We start from the raw sequence: 12,593 nt of genomic DNA, 5'->3' as shown, positions 1-12,593 counted from the left end.
TTCGAAACTTTTGTTGGTATTTTAGTTCACCGTCTTCTTTAAACAACAACTATCAAAGATAAGTATATCCATAGTGTAGTATTGATTTGCCTGACGAAAATGGCTAAAATAAAAAATACACAAATCACTACAAAACTTAATGTTTGTTGATAGGTTTTTGCATTTAATTCATATTTCATAAAGGTCTACTATCATTGTCTTTTTCCATGTGTTACAAGGAATAATACAACATGGTGGCATAAGAAAATTCGATGACACGGGTGACTAAATACCAGGACATTCATGGAATAATTCAAATTCACACCAGTCTTAAATTGCACATTGAATTTGCATCAACAATATAGGAGAACCTTATTAGCTTTGTGCAGAATATGTGAATATCCAATTAATAATCCATATAAAGCATACACGTATTTTTTATTATCAAAGCTAATTTTAAAAAGCAGAATTTATCATTTATGAATTCGTACGACTTTCAATTAGATTGTGTACCTATAGAAGTTCGTTACATGTGACTCCTGCAAGTTTGTCTCCCCATTGCTAGATGTCACTGCTGTAACTCTCCCTTGCTAGACGTCACTGTTGCAACTCTGCCACTCAGTAATCTCGTTGCAGCTCTTTTCCTGTACCCTTCCATATCTCATTGAGCACAACCTGGCAATCAAGATCGCGCAGGGCTGCTTTAGCCTCGTCCTGACAACTTGGTAGTGTCAAGTCACGTCGTAACAGACTTTCAGCTCCCAGCTCCAGTATGTGCTCTTTGTGCTGCCTGACACGAGCTACGAAGTTACGAAGGGCCATACACGCTTGCTTCTAAACACAAAGCCAAGGAAAAAAACCACTAAAATATATGGAATTATAATGCTAAAATAATGATTAAATCTGAAAAAACTTGGGTACCATACCTACATGTTTTCTTCAGGATGTGCATACTATAGTAATCTGCATACATTGCAACATCACACAATAATTTAAAACTGCTGTGCTCATTAACCTAGTAAACTGTACAAAACCACTATATCACATGTAGGCTAACTGACCTGCACTCCATTATGCGCAGGATGGTTCTTCATGCACTGCACTACTACTTCTGCACCACCAGCACGGACAATCAGGTCGGCGTGGTCGGGGTTGCGTAGGGCGAGCGTAGCTAGTGCAGCACATACACACTCACAGAGCTGTGTACTTCCGCCATGACTGTTGGGCACCTGGAGTAGAAGACTCACTCCACCAGTCTTGACGACCTCATCCTGTTAATAGTATTACTTCATTCGAGCAATATTATTATAAAATTCTGCTAGTTCATTAAAAAAACAAGTGAATGCAGTAGTTAAAAGTTAAAACAATACCAAACATTACCAAATCCTAGTTATACCTTCCTATCCTACCTTATCCTAGTTTTACCTTATATATATATATATAATTTCATCTTTTTACATACATCTAACTGAAACCAATTTTGCATATATGTAGTTCCTGGTTAGATGATTGATAAATAGGGTGTTGGTGATAGATCATATTATAATGTTGAAATACCTTCACGTTGTCATTTCCTGATGCTGCCTTTATTAAGTTCACTGCCTGTTTCACTAGTATCTGATTTAAAACATGAACAAAAAAACTAGTATTAATTACCAGCACACGTATTTTTATTGCGATAAATTTGCATAGAGTTTCACGCAGTATGAACCCGCACTCTGCATAATAAAAAAAATAATTTGGTATTTTGCTAGTTACTATGTCAGTCTAGGCCATTTATACCTGATCATCTATGCTGTCCAGCAAAACACTATAGCATAGTTTCAGCCCACCCATGTCCACTATATGCTGACAGTACTCATTTCGCACAGCAAGTATGGCAAGGGTTCCTAACACCTCTGCAAGCGTTTCTTTGTCTTGTCTATGTTCTGAAAACAATATTTATGTACAGGTTAGAAGACATAGTAAACATCAATAATAGATTAGAGGATCTTGCATTTTGAATCCAACTGTTTATATACAGGGTTCTGCACTCACCAGTAGCAGCATTTAGAAGTAGATCTAGTGAACAGGCATCCTCAACGATACTCCTGCAGGTGTCATGTGCTTTACCAAATGGAACCCTAATGTCGTCATCGAGTGTGAGAGTCTTGACTGCGATGCACACACTCCGAACTACCATCGGCACTCTGCCATATGCACCCATTGTGTTGAACAGTGCGGGTATCAATGCAGAGCTGACAAACTTCTGCCGGTTTGCCTCGTGCATTATGCAGCTCTGTGTGATGACAGCAAGAAGCTGACATACAACGTCAGGTGCATGCTTGTCCAGCTGTAGCTGCTTCACGAGATATTCTACAAAATCGGAGTCGACAAGATCGGGCTGCCCTGTCAGCAGGGCTGTCACAGTCTCCAAAGCCTGCTCAAATATGGCCGCATTATCCGAGTATTTTTGACAGCAGAGCACCAGAGAAGGATAAGCACCATTGTTTCCCGCATAGCATCGATGAGCTATATCAATCTCACACTTTGAGCGTATAGTGCTGAGTAGGCTAGCGACATGCTGTTCGTCTTCAGGTTGTGCCGAAAGAGCAGAGGACAATTCACTGATGGCATTGAGCAACGGCTTTTTATGGTCGTCATTACCACCGCCATTGTTGCCTTGAAATGTTGTGATAATATTGGTCAGGTCTATTCCCTTGAAAATAAAATACACGCACACAAATTAGCAGCTACTTCACCATATACACATCGGTCATGCATGTACAGGTAATATATTTCACATCGGTAATTAATGCAGTGATATTTAGAGCAACTAACTACTTTTATGAAGGATACTATGTGAAGTACATAATCACAAATTTGTGGTTATTTACTCATGATACTATGATAACATCCTGATAACATCATGAAATTTTTTTTTAATAATAGCATCAAGAGCTAATAAGTGCGTTAAGAAATCGTATTAAGATGAATAATGAATAACCTGGATACTGGATAGTCTAAACCCATCTTTGCCAAAAAGCATGAACATGCATACACACTCGATCGTTCACATACACATGCATGCCCACACACACACTTGTTCACATACAAACGCATGCCCGTACACACACTCGTTCACGTACACATGCATGCCCGCACACATAGATATACAGTCGATATATAATGCATAAGATATAACCTGCTTTGTCGGTTTACCTCCCCAGATAACAAGAAAAAAACATGCTGTCTATTCATGCATCACTCTCACCTGCGATGTGAACTGTTTGATAGCATCTTCAACTGCCTCCTGGTGTTCCATTTCGAATTCATCCTCGTTCTCTTTCACAACATCATCAAATGTCTCTTGCGTTATCCTCTTCATTCCTGCCATTACTATGTTCTTCTTTCTGCTGGCTGAAACTGGAAGATGCCCAGTGTTCAGCTCACGGTTCGACGAAAGTGGGATATCACATTTCAGATGTTGAGCATTCATTAAAGGGATAGTAGACTATAGGATTTTACTACATACAACTGTACTTACTGTATAACAAATCGTCTATACCCACACGTATTTGTTACCAGATACATAATTTAATTGTTATAATTACTTACACATCAACGCTACGAAATTTGAACGGCGCCATGACAACCGCGACCGTGCTGCCACCCCGAAAAAGTTGTGCGTATTTGACAATTTATTTTGCACGTTACAGACCGAGGGCTAATCACAAAAGTGCAATTATATTTATACATAAATGCTATTTAACCAAACGATATTCATTTTAGGGCAAATCTATCCATATTATAACTGAAACTATATGTCGTTTATAAGATATTACAATCCTTTTGCTTTTAAATTAATAAATAAGAAACACCCTCGGTCTGTAGACTTTGGCTAAAAAGTGGTTTTACGCAACTCATCAGATCGTGCGCTTTGAGTGGCGCCACCGTCGTTGTAAATGTAATCAAACTGTAGTAGTTAGTTTTAAAACATTTTTTAATAATATTTCTAATGGTGATTGAACCATGAAACTTTTTATTTAGCGTAATTTTAACCTAAATTAACTGAAAATAACCCTAGAACCTAGAGTAAACGATCCCTTTAACATAAAAAATTTAAACAGCTTCATATTTTTGGTGTGATTTCTTGTTATCCATTACCATCTAATTACTTCAGCAAAAAAGCGTGTATTTAATAATATTAGTGACAGTTAGCATGTATATGGTCGACATTTAAGAAAGTTTACTTCTCATTTTAAAGCAATGTCAAGTATTAGCCCATTTTAGGCAATATTGAAGAAGAATACAATGCTTTATAATAGTGTAGACTAATATAGAATGCAAAACAGCAAACAAGAACATGTCAGACAACTTTAGTTTTAATTTTATTTCTAATTCAGAGAAACTATACATTCATACAACACACATCAGACACCTGCCTGATGATTATAGATTGACCAATTTCACTGTAAATTGAACACTAGACATCTGACAATACCTGGTGGAATTAAACATATTCTGATGAATCAGCTAGGCTCTTGAGTGAGGCCAGATTATAAGCAAGTATAGGATTTATATAATTTAAATTACTATACCATCATTAACATATATATTGAAAGGGCGTTTCACATACTACTAACATGACACACTAAGATGGAGGGTGACATTCTTAATGTCTGCAGGGTTCTATGTTATAATACACTGATTCAGACAGACAGTTTTTAAGCATTGACCATCTAATGAAATCGTTACTGTGTTCAATCATATTTACTGGGCAGTGAGCATTCAGTGGTCATGATGTATCATTGCTTGCCTCTACACTTTGATCCTGTGTCTTTGCTTCCAATATTCGTGTATTGCGCAAGGCTGCTACATAACTGTAGGGGTGCACAGGAAGAAACCCACTAACCCCTGTAAGAAGAAATTGTTATAATCTTATGGATCTGATATATATATATATATATAATATATATACACACAATATATATATAAATATATTTTATGCATGCTCCTCATAAAAATTAAAAACTACAATACTACAGCATGCATAGTATAAATAGCACACGACTGACCAAAGTGCCTATCACCACAAATTTCCTCATTTCAAATTATATTGACATTATATGTAAAACAACGTCGCGCATGACATTCCCTATGGGAGGGGATATGTGTCAAAATTCAAACGTTCAATTGAACAGTCAATTTAATCATTCAAACATTCAATTGATCGATTGATTGTTCAATTGAACAGTCAATTTAATCATTCAAACGTTCAGTTGATCGATTGATTGTTCAATTGAACAGTCAATTTAATCATTCAAAAACATTCAATTTTCGATTGCATGTTTCAATTAAACAGTCAATGTAATCATTCAACATTCAATTATTCGATTGATTGTTTCAAATTGATCGATTTGATTGTTCAATTGAACAGTCACAATTAATCATTCAAACGTTCAATTGATGTAATGTATCAATTGTCAATTGATTACTAATGATCCAATTTGATTGTTCATATTGAACAATCAATTTAATCATTGCACAACATTCATTGACAATCAATTTAATCATTCAAACTTCAATTGAAAGCAATCAATTTAATCATTCAACAATTCATTGAACAATCAATTAAATCATCAAAACATTCAATGCTGAACAATAAGTTTAATGCATTTCACAACATTCAATTGAACAATCAATTTAATCATTCAACATTCAATGCAGCAATTGATTGTGTCAATTGAACAATCATTTAACATCAAACCATTGCAATTGAACAATCACATTTAATCATTCAATCTTCAATTTGAACATACAATTAATGCATTCAAACATTCAATTGGAATCATCAATTTAATCATTCAAACATTCATTGAACAATCATTTACGTGACATAACGTGACAATTTACGTGAGTGTATGTCGCGCTGTACCCGCGTGTACGTGCGTGTACGCCGCGTGTACGTGTGCGTGTACGTGGTTTACCCACGTGTACTGTGCGTGTACATGTGTGTACGAGCGCGTACCCGCTGTTGTACCGCGGTGTATTGTGCGCGTGACGTGCTGCCAGTGCGTGACGTGCGTGCACGGTGCGTGGTACCCGCGTTGCCACGTGCGTGCACCCGGCTGTGTAACTTGCTTGTGTACTCGCGTGTACGTGCGTCGTGTACCCGCGTGTACGTGAGTGTACGTGCGTGTACGCCGCGCGTACGTGCGCGATACGTGCTGTACGGTGCGTGTACGGGTGCGCGTGCGTAAGCCCTCGCGTAGTGATTGCCCGTTTATGCTTGTGACTCGGCGTGTACGCTGCGATGTACCCGCGTGTAGCGACACGCACGTAACCCGCGTGTACCGTGCACGCACGTGCGCGCGGGTACACGCACGGGTGTGGCGCGGTTACACGCACGTCACACGCGACGTACATGCGGGTACATCGGTAGATACACGCCCGCACACGCTGGCGTCACGCACGTACACGCAGGACACGCAGATACACGCAACGTTACCACAGCGAGTACTCGCACAGTACACCGGGGTACACGATGCGATCCCAGTGACGGGTACACGCAACGTGCACGACGTACACGCGGGTACACGCACGTACAAGGCGGTACAGCCAACGTGCACGCTGGGGTACACGCACGTGCCGCAGTACACGCCACGTACACGCGGGTACACGCACGTAACGCGGGTATCACACACTTAGCTGGGGACGTTGTCGCCGATTGCGTTTCTAGCAACGTACGTGGCTACCGACGTTTTCCGCATGTCTCTTATCTTCTCTGCGGCATGTGGGTATTAATTTGGCGATATAGCGGGGCCTCGGCGATGTGCTCCATTGCCTGATTCATACGCTATTCAATTGATTCAATTTGGCCAATTCATTATTTATGCTCATGAATGTTTGAATGATTAAATGATTGTTCAATGAATGTTTGAATGATTAAATTTGATATGTTCAATTGAATGTTTGAATGATTAAATGATGTTCAATGAAATGTTTGAACTGAATTAAATTGATTGTTCAAGTTGATGATTGAATGATACAATTGATTGTTCATTGAATGTTTGAATGATTAAAATTGATTGCTTCAAATTGAACAATTCATGATCAATGAACGTTTGAATGATTAATTGACTGTTCAATTGAACAATCAATCGATCAATTGAACGTTTGCATGATTTAAATTGACTCGTGTTCAATTAAAACAATCAATCGATCAATTGAACGTTTGAATTTGACAAATATCCCTCCACTTATGTAACGGGTGTTACGGTGCGTGTAGTGCGGTACGCGTGTACTGTGCGTGGTCTCCGCCGGTGTTAGCGTGATGTTTTACGTGCGTGTACCCGCTGTGTACCGTGCCGTGTACGTGCGTGTAGCGTGTGCTGTGTACCGGCGTGACGTGCGTGTACATGGCGTGTACGAGCTGTACCCGCGTGTACGTGCGTGTACCTCGCGTGTACGTGCGTTTTGTTTTGCAATTGAACAATCATTTTAAATCATTCAAACAATTCAATGAACAATGCAATTTAATATTTCAAACATCTCAATTGAACAATCAACTTTAATCATTCAAACATTCAATTGAACAATCAATTTAATGCATTCCAAACATTTCAATGAACAATCAATTTAATCATTCAAACATTCAATTGAACAATCAATTTAATTCATTCAAGTCATGCAATGAGAACATTGATTGTCAATTGAACAATCATTTAATCATCAAACATTTCAATTTGAACAATCAATTTAATCATTCTAATGTCATTAATTGAACAATCATTAATCAATTCAAACATTCAATTGAATCAATCAATTAATGCATTCAAACATTCAATTGAACAAACATTTACGTGGAACAAACGTGACAATTTACGTGAGTGTATGTGCGTGTACCCGACGTGTACTGCTGCGTGTACGCCGCTGTACGTGCGTGTTACTGCGTTTACCACGTGTACGTGCGTGTACATGGCGTGTACAGACGTCGGTACCCCGTGTACCCCGCCTGGTAATGTGCGCGTACTGTGCGTGCAACTGTGCGTGTACGTGCCGTGCACGTGCGTGTTCCGCGCTGCAGCGTGACCGTGCCCCGCTGTGTACTTGGTTGTGTACTCGCGTGTACGTGGTGTACCGCGCTGTACGTGCGTGTACGTGCGTGTACCCGCGTGTACGTGCGCGTACGTGCGTGTACGTTGCGGTGTTACGTGCGTGTACCACCGTGCACGTGCGTGCACGACCGCGGTGTACTTGCTTGTGTACCGCCGCGTGTACGTGCGTGTACCGCGCGTGTACGTGCACGCACACGTACGCCGGCGGTTACCGTGCACGCACGTGCGCGCGGGTACACCACGTGTGCGCGGTACACGCCGTACACAGCGCGTCAATGCGGGTACTACGGAAGATACACGCCGCACACAGCGGGTACACGCCACGTACACGCCAGTGTACACGCAGATAAGCACGCACGTACAGCTGCGAAGCTACTCGCACCGTTAAACCGGCGTAGCAATGCGCAGGTGGCACGGGGTACACGCACGGTGCACGGCACTTAACGCGTACACGCACTAGCACGCGTCACCCGACGTACAGCGGGTCACACGCACGTGCACCTGGGTACCGCACGTACACGAACGAACGCACGTACACGGTCACGCACGTAAAACGTCGGGTACATTCACCTTGCTGGCGGAACGTTGGCCGATTGCGTTTCTGAGCTAACGTACGTGCTACTACGTTTTCCGTCATGTCTCTTATCTCTGCGGCATGGTGCGTTTAATTTGGCGATATATCGGCGGGCCTCTAGCGTATTGCTCCATTCCATGATATCAATACGCCTATTCATTGATTCAATTTGGCAATTCATCTATTTAATGCTGCAATTGGATGTTTGAATGATTAAATTGGATTGTTCTCTGTTGAATTGGTAAATTGTTGTATATGTATTTAAATTGCATTGTTCAATTGAATGTGTGAATGATTAAATTGATTGTTCATTGAATTTGTGAATAATTGATGTAGATTGAATGATTGAATGATTAATGATTGTTCAATTGAATGTATGAATGATTAAAATTGTATTGTTCAATTGACAACAAATTGATCAATTGGAACGTTTGAATGATTAATGACTGTTCAATTGAACAATCAATCGATCAATGAACGTTTGCATGATTAAAGTTGAGCTGTTCAAATTAAACAAATCGAATCGATCAATTGAACGTCTTGATTTTTGAGCACATATCCCCTCCCATATGTAGTGCGTGTACCCTTGCGTGTTACCTGCGTGTACCCGCGTGGTGTACCGGCCGTAGTACGTGAGTGTACGTGCTTGTACCCGCTGGTGTAGTGCGTGTACGGCGTGTACTGCGTGTTACGTGCGCTGACGTGCGTGGTACATGCGTGTTACGAGGCGTGTACCCGCCGTGTACCGTGCGTGTACCCGCGTGTACGTGCTGTGTGGGCGTCTGCGCAGTGCACGAGTCTGCCTGCGTGTACGGTGTGTGGCACGTTGCGTGTACCCGCGTGCACGTGGTGCACTACCGCTGTACTGTCGTTGTTACGTGCGTGTAACGCCGCGCGTGTATGTGTCGTGTACCCGCGTGTACTGCGTGTACCGCGTGTGACGTGCGCGTACGTTGGCGTGCACGCTGCACTGTACCGTGCGTGCCGTGCGTGTACCCGCGTGCACTTGCGCTGCGCACCGCGTGTACGTGCGTGTACGCCGCTGTACGTGCAGCGCTACGCAGTCCGCGCGCGGGTACACGCACGTACATCCCGGGTACATGCGGGTACACGTGAGATCGCGCCGCACACGCGGCGTATTACGCAGGTACACGATGTACCGCAGGTACACGCCACGTACACGCGAGTACTCGCAGCGTACACGCGGGTTACACGGCATGGTGCACGCGTAGCACGCAGACGTGCACGCACGTACACGCATACTGTACACGGCGGTCACGCAACGTACACGCTGGTACACGGCAGGTACACGCACAGTGATGCGGGGGTACCACGCACAGTGGCACGCATCGTAACGCGGGTAACGCACGTAAACGCGGGTACAGCACACTTAGCTGGGAAACGTTGGCGGCGATTGCTTTCTAGCAACGTACGTGCTACCACGTTTCCGTCATGTCTCTTATCTTGGCATGTGGGTTTTAATTTGGCGATATACGAGCCTGCGGACGATTGCTTCAACATTTCCATGATTCAATAGCCTATTCATCTGATTATTGGCAATTCATATTATTAATTGCTCAATTGAATTTGTTTTGAATGATTAAATTGACTGTTCAATTGAACAATCAATCGATCAACTGAACGTTTGAATGATTAAATTGACTGTTCAATTGAACAATCAATCGATCAATTGAACGTTTGAATGATTAAATTGACTGTTCAATTAAACAATCAATCGATCAATTGAACGTTTGAATGATTAAATTGACTGTTTAATTAAACAATCAATCGATCAATTGAACGTTTGAATTTTGACACATATCCCCTCCCATAATTCCCAGCCACTTAGCTTGCAAAGTAATGAGGGTGATAATAGAATAAACTTGCCTAGCAATCGTGCTGCAGGTTTCGAAAACCTTGCTCCCTGTGACATCCAGTACCTTAGCCTCTCAAAGTTCACAGCAACAAGTTTCTCATTGTCAGCATTTGGCATGGGATCAAATGTTCCTATCTGTTCAAGTGGCTCATAGTTTCTTGCTCGTTTGTGCTGGATTGCAACAAGGTGATAGAACGGCCGGTTGGTACACCCATGTCGTGCTAACCGTATCGCTATAACCATGATTCCTTGATAAAATTACCTGAAAAATGGCACACACTAAACTGACAATAGAAGAAAAAAACAATAAAATGTTAATATGATTAGAGCAGAGCACATTAACTAGCTTCTAACAACACATTCTGTTCAAATATTCTTCATAAGTGTACTACATACCGATTTGTTAATGTTCAATTGTAACTAGGAGTAGGAGCTAGTTAATATCTGATTTCAAAATGGCAAGACTATAGTTTGTTTATTTCAACGAGTGGGGCTATTGCTTGTGAAGCCTCTCGTGATCAGATTCGTGCCATGTTTTAACTATTCCATGAGCAGAACATCAGGTATCTAGACATTACATTTACAGTGTTTGCAATTACATTTGCCTGCAAGATAAATCAATGTATCAGAATGGTACAGCACTGGCAGCATTAAGAGTAGTGCAGTGGCAGCAGTGCAGTAGTTAGGTAACAGGTGTTGTGTAGTCTGTGATATCTCAATAGACAATGGTCACAATACCATATATAGAATTTAATGATTGAATGCTAAACACGTTAAAATAACGGTGGTATTTTTTCCATAGTATTGTGCAATAATGTATATCAGATTCATAATTACATTTCTTTCTTGATTCTACTTGATTGCTTATTAAAGTTATTGGTTTTGTAGCGCTACCTGTGTGAAGGGCTACATGGGTAGAGATGCTGGTTTTAGTACTCGGATGCACAGGCACTTATCTCAGACTCAATAATAATAAAATGATAGTGAATAAATTACGCAGTCGCAGTGGCTACGCATCCGGTTACCGGACGCCCAACTCCCACGCTACGCGTCCGGGGCGGTTATCCATTTCACGCATTACAATTTGCTCAGCACAGATTCTCAAAACTACGTCACGATTAGGCACACGATTTCAAATAGAATCGAATACGATGTTTATTTAACGATACTTAACTACGACATTACTCGGTTTTTATCAATCGGTAAGTAATACATGGTAAAAACTTGTTTAGTTGAAATAACGCTAAAAATTAAAAAACTGCTGGGCATTTAGGAAATCGAAGACCGTGCCCGGCAGCCGTCAGATATATGCCGGCTGCCGGGCATATAGCCACTCTGAATAAATAGAGTCGGTCGGGAAACGTTAACCACACCTATATTTTGTTTTGGCCTAACCATAACCCTATTACCCTAACTCTAACCATAACCTAACCCGACCAGGCTGTGTGACTAACGTCAATACACCTAGTCATTGCTAGGGTATTCTAACCCTAGCAATACCGTTTCTTGGAGCTAACCATAACCCTAACCCTAACACTAACCCTAACCATATCAGCTAGATAGTTAGTAATAGTAATCATCACACTGTCACAGTTAGCTCCAGAGAACGGTATGCTAGGGTTAGATACCGTTTCAGATTCTTGCCCACAATTCTTGTAGTTGGCTCGGTATCCAACCATCGACACAGACTAGCGTCACATGTAATAGCCTCAAACGAATCTATAAACCTCTGCTTGTTCGCGGTAACTGGGCGCTACTGGCGCTCTTATTTATTGAGTTATGCCGTTTTTCTGAGATGAATTTGATCAAAACAACCAGACAGCTGCCATGTCGCCAGGTTCAGCTGCCAACTAAAATCGGCAATGACCTGATTTTCACAGTGCGTAGGCCAAATACAACGCAAGTACAGTATCTTCGCAATGATAATATTAAGTTGTTGTAGATTGACGATTCCTGGTTTTCAATGTTTTAATATTTAATATATATACAGGTATATATATGATGCTTCTTTATGCTCGCCGCCAACGCGCAAGTAGCAACGCTATGGTATGTTATGTCGTTTCGG

General features: G+C 41.4%; 2 protein-coding genes across 2 annotated transcripts in view; both read right to left on the bottom strand.

The window, feature by feature from the left end:
• Window positions 1-136: 136 nt before the first annotated feature.
• LOC106807423 (armadillo repeat-containing protein 6-like) overlaps window positions 137-12,593 on the bottom strand; it is a 28,153-nt gene continuing 15,696 nt past the window's right edge. Inside the window, exons 3-8 of the mRNA XM_014809749.1 lie at window positions 3,233-3,384; window positions 2,017-2,677; window positions 1,762-1,907; window positions 1,537-1,596; window positions 1,041-1,250; window positions 137-813 (exon numbers count right to left, since the gene is read on the bottom strand). Of these exons, the coding sequence (XP_014665235.1) occupies window positions 598-813; window positions 1,041-1,250; window positions 1,537-1,596; window positions 1,762-1,907; window positions 2,017-2,677; window positions 3,233-3,355 (1,416 nt within the window). The 5' untranslated portion in view covers window positions 3,356-3,384 and the 3' untranslated portion in view covers window positions 137-597. The remainder of the gene's footprint in view (window positions 814-1,040; window positions 1,251-1,536; window positions 1,597-1,761; window positions 1,908-2,016; window positions 2,678-3,232; window positions 3,385-12,593) is intronic.
• On the bottom strand, window positions 4,326-10,812 carry LOC106807443 (probable 28S ribosomal protein S16, mitochondrial). Its single transcript, XM_014809772.1, has 2 exons — window positions 10,540-10,812; window positions 4,326-4,875 (listed from the first exon to the last, which is right to left on the bottom strand). Exons 1-2 carry the CDS (start codon window positions 10,769-10,771, stop codon window positions 4,757-4,759), a joined length of 351 nt encoding a protein of 116 aa, XP_014665258.1. The 5' UTR covers window positions 10,772-10,812; the 3' UTR covers window positions 4,326-4,756.

The sequence above is a fragment of the Priapulus caudatus genome, unplaced genomic scaffold, assembly GCF_000485595.1.
Source record: "Priapulus caudatus unplaced genomic scaffold, Priapulus_caudatus-5.0.1 Scaffold11, whole genome shotgun sequence".
NCBI classification, from domain to species: domain Eukaryota; kingdom Metazoa; phylum Priapulida; class Priapulimorpha; order Priapulimorphida; family Priapulidae; genus Priapulus; species Priapulus caudatus.
Note: the sequence above shows the minus strand (reverse complement) of the source record. Positions and strands in the feature narration are given on the sequence as shown.